At 34.4% G+C, this 14,151-nt stretch overlaps 1 protein-coding gene across 5 annotated transcripts in view; it reads left to right on the forward strand.

The window, feature by feature from the left end:
• The window catches only part of TANK (TRAF family member associated NFKB activator), a 99,139-nt gene that overhangs the window by 64,239 nt on the left and 20,749 nt on the right, over nt 1–14,151 (forward strand). For all 5 annotated transcript variants that reach the window (XM_054478935.1, XM_054478933.2, XM_054478932.2 and 2 more), the window contains 2 exons: nt 2,226–2,334; nt 3,413–3,531. In XM_054478935.1, the coding sequence (XP_054334910.1) occupies nt 2,226–2,334; nt 3,413–3,531 (228 nt within the window). The remainder of the gene's footprint in view (nt 1–2,225; nt 2,335–3,412; nt 3,532–14,151) is intronic.

The following is a 14,151-nucleotide window of genomic DNA, read 5'->3' on the forward strand; positions in this document are numbered from 1 at the left end:
CATTGATCCATTAATTTTTCCTAGCTATTGAATACATTTTCAGGATTATTTATTTATTGTAATATCTTATATGCAGATGTGCTAAAGTATGTTTTTTAAGCCAGAGAATAGAAGATAAAAATTAACTGGCAGAAGCTTTCTGAGTTGGTTTCAAAAGAAAATATATGGTTTCCTCATTAAGGTGGGAAAAAAAGACATAGACTTGAATAACATAGACATTTATTCTGGGCCTGTCTCTAACTTGCTAAGTTTTTTGGACTGGTTACTTAATCTCTGGACAGTATAATGTATATACCTATCAAAATAAAGTGAAAAAATAGGTACTTATTGATTGATGTTTGTGAAGAACTTTGAGTTCTTGGAGAAAGCTTTAATTAACGCAGAAATATATAGAGAAGACTGTAACTTGTTTGCTGATTCTTCAGCCCTGGTGGTGCTCTGTAGCCCAAGTAAATCTAAGGTATTTAGAATTTGCTATAGATTTTTGGATCCTTCATTCAGTCAGCTTACCACACTGTTTCTAGGGGGTTGGGTGTGAATTTATACAGGAATAAGATGTCTTATCCTGGGAAGCCAGGCCCTAGACTAAACTTGGGTATCAGTGATCAGTTCTGAGACATATTCATTGGACATATACTTCATGTAGACCCACATGATTCATTCTTCTGTTCACAATAATAAAATGTAATTGGAATCCATATTTCCTTTTTTAATTTTTCAGTGAACATATACTGAACATCTCCTATGTATAAGTTACTTAATCCATATGAATTCTATGGAGAATGTGAAACTATGTAAGACTGCCTTTAGGCAATGTGCAAAGACAACATACCACATGGGTTGCTTATCAGCTTTGCCAGTTATTCATATTTGGAATGGATTACTTATAAAAGTTCACCTTTTATTTGGGAAAATGTAGTATTTAGCTATAATTTCTTTTTTTTTTTTTTTTTTTTTTTTGAGACGGAGTCTCGCTCTGTTGCCCAGGCTGGAGTGCAGTGGTGTGATCTTGGCTCACTGCAAGCTCCACCTCCCAGGTTCACACCATTCTCCTGCCTCAGCCTCCCGAGTAGCTGGGACTACAGGTGCCCACCACCAGGCCTGGCTAATTTTTTGTATTTTTAGTGGAGATGGGGTTTCACCATGTTAACCAGGATGGTCTCGATCTCCTGACCTCGTGATCCACCTACCTCGGCCTCCTAAGCTTTAATTTCTTAAGCTAATTTATATTTGCTAATCTATAAACAGCTATGTAATTTATTAAAATTTTTAAGTTTATTGGTCTCTGAAAATAATAGAGCTTCACTAATTTTGAACTTTAAGAATCAGTTTAAAGTCAAATATCTGGTATCTACTGAAGATCATTCTGAGATTATTAGAACTTCATTTAATTTGCAACTTAGTCATTATTTATTTATCCCTCCAGGGATAGAAATTGGTTAAAAAAAAAGTTCTCTGTTATTGTTTGGTGATACACTTTTAAGACTGTACTAATTTGGTAATTGTGATACAACAGTTTCAAATTTGCTTGAATTTTGCAGCATCTGTATTCCTCAGTACAAACTTGTGTCTTTTTTCATTGCTTTATTCTCACAGTCATTGCAATAACATAGCAAAATGAGTGGATTAACAATATAAGGGAAACTGTGGCATTTAAGATAGACACCAAAGGTCAACCATATTCTCTTAATTTCTTAAAACTTTGTGGAGAAGTTTCTGGTCAGTATAATTTTATAATTTGTATTTGTCCCTTTGATTTTTATCAACACTTCCTTAGTGTTTGTGTACTCTAAAAATAAATTTAGAAGTGTGTTTATTTGAAAGACACAAAATCTTAATTTTTTAAGTTAGTGTGTATTTTTAAAGAATCACTTTAATATAGCATCTGTTGTATCATTTGTGCTTTTTTTTTTCATTAAGGAATAAATGCTAAATTACAGTTTTGATCCTTACTGAAGAATCAGGAAATCATAGATTGAATCCTTGACTGAAATGTCTTTAAATAAGATAATCTTTAAAACTTTTATGGTGCTTTAAGTGTCTTAAATCACTGATGTTTGTAACAATTACAAGTACATTCCTGTAGCCAGTTTGTATCTCATAAATCACAATACCTGCAAAATGACAATGTGGGCAACTCATATGTATTTATATTATTAATGGACGGTAAATATATGTTCATGTCTATCAGTGAATATCAGGCTAACTAGTTTTTATGTCAGCAGACTGAGAACTATGAGCAGAGAATACGTGAACAACAGGAACAGCTGTCACTTCAACAAACTATTATTGACAAGCTAAAATCTCAGTTACTTCTTGTGAATTCCACTCAAGGTATGTTCATGTTAATTTTTTATGTATTTCTAGAACCTCTTGGTGAACAGAAAGGTGTAAGTTGAGTTTTTCTATTTTATTCCTTTGTTGTTTCTCAATAGTTTTGATATTATAACTGTGGTACAGTTATATGTTATGTTTATTTAAATGAACACTTGCAGGATATGGGAAAGTGAACTTTCACATATACTATACTATATGGTGGAACTCTAAGTTTATAAAACTTCCTAAAAAGCAATTTGCCAGTAAATAGCAGCAAAAGCTTTTGAAAACATCTATGCCTTTTGAACCAAAAACTCAAGTCCTAAGACTATATCATAAGAAAATATTTGTTCAGGTACTCAAAAATATATATGCAAGGATGTGTATCACGGTATAATTTCTAATCATGGAAAGCTAGAAACAAATATTCAATGTGTACAGTGGTCTATGTGAATAGCTATGTAGCCAAGAAAAGTGATGATAATAGGTGTTAACTTGTAAGAATATGTTGACGATGTATAGCAAAATGAACAAAGCAGGATACATAAATGTTATTTTCATTTATGCAGAAAAAGGTGATTCTTGTGTGAATTTATATGTATAGGAAAAGAAGAATTCTGATAGAATATATAAACCAAAATATTAACTGGAATAATTCACAGGTGATAAAAATTTGGGTAGCATTTACTTTTTATTCTTTTTGGCTGTCTGCATTTTCTAATTTTCCTATAATAAGCATGGAGTCATAATACAAATAATTATCTTAAATAAGAAATGCATACCTGAAAATATGACTTATATAAAAGTTGAATTGTTGCTGACAGATGCAAAGAGCATATTTCTAGTTTTCTGAATTCTGCATATTTTACATACTGCTGGCTTTTGGAGAGCAGGGGTTTTGTATGTTTGTTTAGTGAGAAGGAAGAAATATAAATGGACAACTTGTCAAAGTAACTATTACCTAAAGAATTTTCTAAAACTCCTACCTTAAAATCTATTCTCTTTATGGTTTTAAGTTTGTATTATTTTTTGCTTTTTCAGGTGGTACCAAAAATAAGGGTTTTCTGCTAATGTCCAAGAGGTTTTTGTCTTGCAGATAACAGTTATGGCTGTGTTCCTCTGCTTGAAGACAGTGAAACAAGAAAGAATAATTTGACTGTTGATCAGCCACATGATAAAGTGATTTCAGGAATAGCAAGAGAAAAACTACCAAAGGTAGACGCTGCTTCTGCAGAAAGCAGCATTTAAATGCTAATGCATAACATAGCTTCCTCATTTTATTTTTCTTAAGTGATCTACCACTGGAATTCCAAACAGAAGTTCCATATATACAAATATGTGGCTTAAATATTTCTAAATAGAAGAACTATTTTCAAGTAAAATAAAGGCTGATAGTTTTGTATTTCCTACTGACCGTTTTTCTACATCACAAGCATTTCAACAAAGAAAAGATTTAACAAAGAAATAGGGCTGGGCACAGTGACTTACTCCTGTAATTCAAACACTTTGGGAGGCCAAGGAGGGAGGATCACTTGAGCTCAGCAGTTTGAGACCAGCCTGGGCAACATAGGGGGATACCTATCTCTATAAAAAATAAAAAAATTGGCCACGCAGAATGGCACACGCCTGTAGTCCCAGCTACTCAGTAGGAGGATTGTTTGGGCCTAAGAAGTCAAGGCTGCTGCAGTGACCCATGATCATGACACTGCATTCCAGTTTGGGTAACAGAGTGAGATCATATCTCTAAATAAATAAATAAATAAATGAATTAATGAATGAATGCCGCATACATATGTACGTGTGTGTGTGTGTGGTGTATGTGTGTGTGTGGTGTGTGTGTGTGTATATATAAACAATGAAATAAAAGATTAAAATCAGGTAAATAATAACACACAGATTAGATAATAGCTTTCTAGCTTTTTCTTCAATTATCTGTGCTTAGTTTAAAAGAAAAATCCACCCAACTAGCTTAAGCAAAACTATTGAAGTAATACAGAAAGAAATAGTACATATCCGCAAGGAGACATATACAAGGACGTTCATGCCATGGGTTAGAAACAACCTAAATATCCACCAATAACAGAATAGTCCATCTTTAGAAACTTTAGAAAAATTAAAATATACTAAATATATATTAATTTGCCTAAATTTCAATAGCAATGTTGAGTAAAGATGGAAATTACAAAATGATAAAATGGGAATACTTTATGTAGTTTGTTGTTGTTGTTGTTGGTTTTCTTTTGTTTTGTTTTTGGATTTTTTTGGAGATGAAGTCTTGATCTGTCACCCAGGCTGGAATGCAGTGGTGCAATCTCTGCTCACTGCAACCTCCACCTCCTAGGTTCAAGCAATTCTACAGGCGCATGCTGCCACGCGTGGCTAATTAGGATACTTTATGTAGTTTTTAAAACATAACATTAATGTTTATGAAAACACAAATATGTAATAAAAGTATAAAAACCTGGACAGGAAGGGCACACATCTTCTTTAGAAAAACGATCACCTCTAGAATTGGGGAGAAAAGGGACTGTGATATCTGAGAAAGGAATAATGAGGGCTTCAGCAGTTATATCTGCAACTTTTTTTTTTTTTAACAGAAGAGAGCTAAGCAAGTATGCAAAATGTTAACACTTGTTAACTCAGTAGTATATGTATGTATATTGTTCTCCATGTTTTCATAAGTCATTGAAATTTTATAAGTTTGAAAAAGATATTTTTAATGAGATGAGTTGGCTTTTAGTGGGATGATACATATTTTGAATAAAATAAGAACTCCTAGCAAATAAGGTTTCTTAACATCAACAAGAACAATTAAATCAAGAGTGCTATATTTATTTCTTTCCTTCTAAATAAAGTAGGAGATTTTCACTTTGTCAGGGTTATTCAGTTACTGATTGCATAACGAAGACTATCTTATTATTTAACATCAAATCTGAGAAATCCAATTTTGAGAGCTTTTTTCTATAAATAAAAATGTTAGAATAAGAAGTTCTCTTGGTACCCCTTAGTACATATATTTTTATTTTAAACCATTCTTTGAGTCATTCAGTTTTCTTCACTCCCATTCGAATTTTCATTTATCTAAAAATGCTGATAAACACAGAAACCATGGCGTTGAAATATACTAGGTTTATTTTGCAAAAGAGGAAATTGAGAAACAATGATTCTGACTTTTTGGAATGCAATTTTGTTACTAGGCCTATTGTAGTACATTATAAAATTGTTGAATTACTATACTGACATAAATTTAGTGCTTAAATAAACAATATTTCTAATCTTCCTGTTTCAATGTCTTCCAAATGCCATTACTTAACTGCAAATTTAATAATAATTTATAGCATTCCTTTGAAAGTAATAGAATATCTCCAGTTTAAAGTATGTAGAAAGTAGTTTTGAAAATAAAACCTGGGTTAGAACAAAAGGGATGATGTGAAAAGCTCTAAGATATAGTAATAGTTTTGTTTTTTTTAATTTGGATAATTTGTTATTTATGAAAGTTTTAGAGTTTATTTTCAGTCAATAAGTATCAAAAGCAGACCTTCAACAGAAATCTTTTTAAAAATTATATTTGTTTAAATTCTATAAGCTAAGTATTTTATCTGTGAAATATATATTTGGATACCTGGGATGAAATTAAGTTTAAGTAACAGAAATCATTTCAGAGATAGCCTGTGTGCAAAGAATGAATAATATTACATCAATTATAACTATATTTTTGGGCAGACGGTAAGAGGAAAAGCTCCGAGTAAGGAATAAATCTAACTTCAGTGAGTTATCTTAATTATCTTTACTAATAGGGGAAAGGTTTATGTTTTAGCCACATTTTTATACTTTGAATAGCTCATCAACTCAATTTTCTTTGTAACCATTTAATAAAAATAAAAATTAAAAATTAACTGTCTTGTATTTCAGCTTTCTCTTCTTTTATATATCTCTAGCCAAAGTGCTAATGAGCACTAAACGTATAAGGGATTAAAGAAAAGAAAAAATATATTCTAAAAGAATGGATAAATTAGATTTATTGAATATTTGAGAGTTGGCTGTATGCTTAGTGTAAAAAAATTAGGCCTATGTTAGAAAAAATACTGGCCCATCAAGCAATGGAAATTAAAATATGTTCCATTGGCCTATGTGTTGATCTATACTTAGTGAGTTATAATTCACCTTTAGCTCATACAGGTGAAACCTTTCCTAAAGAACTCTGAATATATGGTTATATTCAAGCTTCTTCCACAATGAAAAAAATCCATGTCGGTTGCAGTTTTTTAAAAGTATGCACCCACATGGATGAGAACTAGAAGGCATTATAGAGAAATGGTTAAGGTGATGGTATGATTCTTTTTTATTCTATTTTTAATATGCTTTAATATTATTGGTCTTCTGCAAAACTAATCTATTTCTAGAAATCACATTCCCAGTCAATTGGCCTAGCTTCTATAATGAATTAGTAAGTTAATAGAAATGCTTTGAACCAGTAACAGAAGGAAGCCACTATGAGCCACTCACAGTCCTTTCCTCCTTCTGTTTGGTGGGTGGTTTGAGGATTTGTTTTCTTTAGACTATTTGTTTTGTTTAGGATTTTGTTTTGTCAGGATGTTTGAGAAGGGAAAGACTTGTGGACATTTTGGCAAATAGCCATTCTGGCTGCCTTGGAAAAAGAGACACAAAGTAGAGGAAAGAGGGATATTTGAAGGGGAAAGAGGCCCTTTTAGAAAATTTTACTTAAAAAACATGAAATTTATAGTTCAGTCTCTATTCATGTTATTCCTATACAAAAAGAATGCAAAAATCCTTTGACTTCTAAAGGGACAGAAAGAGGTAAAGACAAAGCCTCTATCATTAGATGACCCTTAGTACTCTGCTTGAGACAGTAGGGAAGGAAATACTCAGTTTAATGGAAAACCTTAGTTTTGTGTTTTGTACACCACAGTAATTTGCACAGTCTTTTGCATTATCTATCATATTATTCCAGACTTACCCCAAAACTGAGGGCTTAGAATGACAAATTTACCTGAGTTTCTGTGGGTCAGAAATTCTGCAGTGACTTACCTGGGTGGCCCTGACTCAGGGTCTCTTATGTTGAAGTCAGGATGTGGACAAGGACTGCAGTCATCCAAAGGCTTAACTGGTTGGAGGATCCACTTCCAAGATGAGTCACTCACATGACTGTTGGCAGGAGGCCTTTCCATATGAGCCTCTCTGCACAAACTGATAGCTAACTTCACTCAAAGTAAGGGATCTGAGAGAGAGAAAGGTGCCCTCTGTGACGTAGTCTCAAAGTCACATTCCTTCACTTCCACTTAATTTTGTTCATTAGAAGCAAGTCACTAAGTAGTAGGGCAAGAAATTAAGCTGCACCCCTTGAAGGGAAGAGTATCAAAGTTTCATAGATATGTTTTAAACGCAACACAGGTATTGTAGATTGTGGTGTACAGAAGAGGATGGATGTGAATGATCAAGAGACAAGGGGGCTGATACTTAATTTACCTTATGACAAATATTGATGAAAGGTAAAGGAACTTAATATTCACTTAATAGTGAATTAAATTCCTCAATCGTGTGATTATCAATCCTAAAGGGAAAAAATATCATAGCCTGTCATCTTAAGAACAATTTCAAAAATTCTAATATGAATATACTTTCCAGAGGAGAATAATAGCAATGCTTAGAGAACTAAGAAATTGTTGCATATTACTAATTCTTTTTTATAATGTTAAAAACTGAAAATGCAGATAGGAAATCAGATAACAAAAATGCACACAATTATTCTTGACAAAGGCCGTTCATCTCTTGTTTACAGAACACCATTGTCAGACATAGTAACTTATGTCCATGTTAGCAGTTACTATTTAAATAACAAGTTTTGTATTTGTGTAACAAATATAAAGGCATTCTATAAAAATACAAAACTATAAATTGTCAGTTTAATTCACTTTTTTAAAAACCAGGATTATAATGTACTGTGTCACTTATATAATCTCAGAAATGAGATTTTTGTAATTTGCTTCTGGGAAACAGTTTGGTTGCCAAGCTAAATACTATCTTGAGTGTCTAGGTTTTGACAGAAATTGTTTGCCCTCATCTTTCTATGCTACTTTTTGTTCCTGTGGAGAATTATACAAAATTCTTGGGTGGTTTGATGCAAGAAAATATATAGAAAGCAATAATGTAGAAGACAAAAAATTTGGTGATATTGGTAAATTGCTTTTCTTCATTTATCCAATAATTCTGAATTCATGATGTATACTTAATACTGCCAACCACTGGAGAGCAAAGAGATGTTGTCCCTGTCTTCTGGCTTAAAGTCTTGATTTAATAATTAACATTATTGAATGTTGAAAAGTTATTTCAGATTCTAGGATCCAAAATATGAAGTGAACATGGTATGAGTTCACTAATTAAATAGAGTTTATGTTTTCTCATGTCTATATATTTCTAATTTATTCTTTAAACATGTCTTTATTTTTCATCTGAGTTAATCAAAAACTCAAGTAAATGACGAGAGCAGTTGTTACTGAAAGATGTCAGTTAAACAGTTTGCAGATTTCAAATATAGCTATCATTGTGATTAGATCAGCAGATATGGTGGCTTTGAGGAACAAGAAAGATTTTTTAGGTTTAGAATAGTATAAATAGTGATATAGCTGTGGAGCTGGCAGTTGCAAGCAGTAAGATGTGCTGTACCTGACAATTGCAAGTAAATATAGAAACTCTGACATGTTTGGAGAAAGCTGTTGTCTAAAAAGTCATTTGTCAATCACTTACAGAAGAAGTAGTTATTGAACTCCTATTTGCCAAGCCTTGCTAGTCATTAACAGAAATACAAAAAACAAAACACAGCAATAGCAATAGTATTGTAACAGACAACATCTATCCCCTTTAAGGAGCTATAGTCTGGTTGGGGAAATGACGATTTGGAGACCTACAGCAATTAGCAAGCTTTATAAAATAATGTAAAGTTCTAATTATATAACAATATGAAACCCCATCTCTACTAAAAATACAAAAATTAGCCGGGTGTGGTGGCAGGCACCTGTAATTCCAGCCACTTGGGAGGCTGAAGCAGGATAATCGCTTGAACCCGGGAGGTAGAGGTTGCAGTGAGCTGAGATCGCGCCACTGCACTCCAGCCTAGGTGACAAGAGTGAAACTCCATCTAAAAAAAAAAAAAAAAAAAAAGACTAACTATAATTTTATGGCACAGATAAAACATATAGGACCTTAATTTAAAAATTAAAATTCTCAGTGAGCTTAAGGTAGGCTTGATCAAGGGCCCAAAATTTAAGTTTGAGTACAGAAAAGAAGACAAGTTCTTACTTCCTTTATCTTGGTTATGTGTGCATAGATAAGTAAAGTTAAATTTTCTACAAGACTTTGATGGAAAAAGGATAATTTCTAGACAAGAGCCAGAATTATTCTAGGTCACTTGGGAGAACATTATGTATGTAAACTGAAAGCTAAAACTGAGGGTTTTGAATGAGGCATTTCATTTACCATAACCATTTTTAGTTGACATAATCATGGCTTCAGAAGAGAAAGTGCTTTCTACCTTTTTCTTACTTTATTCTGTAGACAGTCCTTCAGTGAGCGGCATTTACGCATGGTCTGCTCCTTCAATTATGTATAGCAGTTTTGGCAGGCAGTACATGAACTTGAACTCTGTTTTGCTTTCTGATCTTCTGTAGCTAATAAAATCCTAATCTCACAGGTCTAGGTCTTAGATGGCATCCCCATCCTTACACTGGTCATATCTTTTATACACTGGACTTCAAGTGCAGTGCCCACTTAGGGATCTTCGTCCGAGTTTTGGGCCCCTGTAGCTTCTCTCAACACTCCAGACACTTTCTGTTGCAAGTCCCCTAAACTTTCTGTTTGTTAAGTTGCTATATGTTGTCCAGGTACCTGGTTTTATATTCATTGTAAAAGCTTTAAAATGGTTTATAGGTAAATGATAAATATGTTTTTCATCATTTGAACAAAAGCTAAAAATTAGGCCGTTAGTCAACATATGTAACTGCTAAGTGATTTCTATGGAAAAGCCAAATCTTATTTACATCATCTAAACACATAGCACCTCTTCTAAGAGAGGAACTTGAAATGAATGTAATTGCATGTGTTTGTTACTCAACTTTTTAAAAATTTGCCCCTGAATTCCTTTAATGTTTAATCTTTTCTTTCCATCTTTTATCATACAGAAATGGTGATTATGCACACTGTACAATGGCACAGGCCAATGTAGGCTGGGGCTTAGAGAACTGGAGAAAAACATGTGTTTGTGTGTAGTACCTCAGGTACTCCTTGCCTTGCAGTCCAAAGCAAATGTACCACTTCTCCTGGTTTTCTTTCTGGAAACTGTGTTATATATACCCTATTTTTATATACAATGCTTCTATATTACTCCTCTTTAGAGACTAGCCTTTTTTATAGACTTTCTGGTAGAATGTTAATTAGAAAGGAAAATAACTGTCTTCCACCAATTTATTCATTAAAAGTTCAGTTTTTTCCAAAGCGTCATAATACATAAACTTTTTTTTTTTTTGAGACAGGGTCTCATTCTGTCACCCAGACTGGGGTGCAGTGGCACCATCTCGGCTCACTGCAACCTCCACCTCCCAGGCTCAAGTGAATCTCCTGCCTCAGCCTCCCGAATAGCTGGGATTACATGCATGCACCACCACACCTGGCTAATTTTTGTATTTTTAGTAGAGACGGGGTTTCACTATGTTGGCCAGGCTAGTCTTGAATGCCTGACCTCAAATGATCCACCTGCCTCGGCCTCCCATAGTGCTGGGATTACAGGCGTGTGCCACTGTGCCTGGCCGATACAGAAACTCTTAAGAAAAAAAAATTGATATCCAAAACACTTTAATAATTGCATTGAAATTTTCTGTTGCAGAAACTTTGTTTCCAAATCTAAATTATTAATTAATCCTAACCCTTTCCTGCTCTGGGTTTGTGTTTTTGAATTCAGTACATCATCTTACAGTTTTTGCTTTTGTTAAAATACTGGAAATAATTTTGAGGAAGAAAAGAAAATAAGAAGTGATATGTCACCTTCTTTCTCTTTCCTAACTTAGAAGCAAATTCGAATGTCTCTAGTATGGCTTTTCTCTCCTTATTTCCCCTATCATCCCTTTTCTCACACTTCCCTTTATTTAAAACTTGTCTTCAAAGCACACAAAATAGAGTTGATAAGAATCTATCCAGCCCTGATTTCTCTTGGCCAAGGCATGAAAGGCTGTTCTCTCAACCTGGATAGGTAAGGAATAGCCCCCGTCCACCTCCATCTTAGTCTGTATTGCTGTAAAGGAATACCTGAGGCTGGGTGATTTATAAAGAAAAAAGGTTTATTTGGCTCATGATTTTGATATCTGTAAAAGTTCAAGATTGGACATCGACATCTGGCAAGGGCCACAGGCTGCTTCCACTCATGGCCGAAGGCAAAGAGGAGCCAGCATTGCAAAGATCCCATGATGAGAGAGGAAGCAAGAGAGAGAGGGGAGGTGGCAGATTCTTTTTAACAACCAGTTTTCTCAGGGGCTAAAAGAGTAAGAACTCACGCACCTGCCATCCTTACCCCCACAGCCCCCAGGATTTCTCTATTCATGAGGGATCTGCCCCCATGACCCAGAACCCTCCCATTAGGCCCCACCTCCAACATTGGGGATCAAATTTCAAAATCAGATTTGGAGGCGACAAGTATCCAAACTATAGCACCCACAAACCATCTAGTTTATCTTACTATTATAACCTGTCATCCTAAAAGTTCTCAAAATCTGGCTGGGCGCAGTGGCTCATGCCTGTAATCCCAACATTTTAGGAGGCCAAGGTGGGTGGATCACTTGAGGTCAGGAGTTTGAGACCAGCCTGGCCAACGTGATGAAACCCTGTCTCTACTAAGAATACAAAAATTAGCCAGGCATGATGGTGGGTGCTTGTAATCCCAGCTACTCTGGAGGCTGAGGCAGGAGAATCGCTTGAACCTAGGAGGTGGAGGTTGCATGAGCCAAGATCATACCAGTACACTCCAGCCTGGGCAAGAGTGAGACTCTGTCTCAAAAAAAAAAAAAGAAAAAAAGAAAATTTCTCTAAATCTGTTTTGAAGGTATTTTTTTTTTCAGTGTTATGAAATGCTTCTACATTCAACCTGCTGTGATTTTTTTTTGGTTGAATTATATGATGAAAATTCAGCCTCAAATAGATATTGTAGTTGAAAAGGGGAAGAGTATTTTAATAGCCTTTTTAGTGATTGTGGATAGCCTTTGATATGCATTAAAACTTGGTAGTGTCTTAAAATGTTAGCTGCAATATGGAATCTGAAACCATATCAATGAACTTTTCTGCTACATTAAAAGCTGTTGGTCTGTCTTGTACTTTGCATATGTCTTTTACTAATGTATGATTCTGAAACATCATGAATCAATCATTTGGAAAATATTGGTTCACTAAGTTGTGTAGATCTTGCAAATGTTGACCTATTATATAACATTTTAAAATCACATTTAACATCATCACTGATTGCATCAGAGAAATCTTTTAAGTATTGGGCATCTGTCAAGCTCACTGTGACAGGTACAGGTTTTCCAAAATTTTAATTTTCACTTGAAAGCTCAAATTTATCATTGGCAACAAATCTTGTCAGTTGCTTTCCTTAACATGACAGGCTAACTTCATTTGCTTTTGAGAAAATGTCTGAATAACCATAGCTTGTGTGTCAGTCATTCTTTCAAGCAAAAATGGCATTCCATTAGAAAAGTAACTAGTTTACTTGCAACTCAAATAGTTGCACTAGTACTTTTCCCCAAGACAATAATTGTACTTCAGTATGCAGCAGAAGTCCTTTTGTGTATACTTCCCATTTTGTCACACAAAATATTAAAAATATGTTGAGATCAAGTTTCAATAAAAGTAATCATTTTTACTGCCTTATTAAGGACATTCTTAGTTGAAACTGCCTTTTTTTTTACTGAGTGTGTGACATTGAAGAATACAGTGACAACAGTTTGATATGGCCTTAGTCATACTCGGGCACCAGCAGTTTTATTCATTGTTTTTGCATCATCAGTCTAAATGCCAACACAGTAAAAAATGCAAATATTAATAATATCTTAATTGTGACAATAGTTGATTTCAATTATGTCAGGCTCTGGGATTTCATTTTATTCTACTTACAAGCTAATAAGTCAGTTACTGTTTCATGGGTGGGTACTGGAGGAAAACAGAAAAGTGAATCAGAGAAAAAGGACTTAATTATTTACAGTAAAGCTAGTAGCCAAGAACATCTTATTTTCATTGGTCCCGCCTAGGAGGTAACACAGACACAGATGATGCTTATACATGCAATGGTTACATTAAAGGAGAGGCATATTGAGCTTGGGGAACCCACCATTTTATAGCAGGCAGTAAGCATGCCTGCTCTTTGTCCAAGAGGGAGACATTACCTGGTCTTTCAAATTTGCTCTGCAAACACAAGCCTGAGAAAAGCCTCAGGTAAAGAACAGTGAGATTCTTGTATTCCTGACATGAACAGCAAAAATATGCCAGGATGCTGAGGGGCCATGGCAGATTACCTCTCCCAACAGTGGATCCCTTGAAAGGCTCTTGGGACCTTTAAGGATCCTGGACCATATTTTGAGAACCACTGGTTTAACCAGATTATAATTTCCTGTTAGAAAAAAATCATATTGCCTTTTTCTCAGTAATTTACTTTTCATCCTCCTGAAAAAATGTCATGTTCTAAGAATATTCCAGCATCTCCTCAGGAACTTTATTTGTACATGGAGGTCCTAGTGCTTCCTCATCAGTTCTTTTCACATACATTGGATAATCAATTGT

This window comes from Pongo pygmaeus, chromosome 11 (assembly GCF_028885625.2).
Source record: "Pongo pygmaeus isolate AG05252 chromosome 11, NHGRI_mPonPyg2-v2.0_pri, whole genome shotgun sequence".
NCBI lineage: Eukaryota > Metazoa > Chordata > Mammalia > Primates > Hominidae > Pongo > Pongo pygmaeus.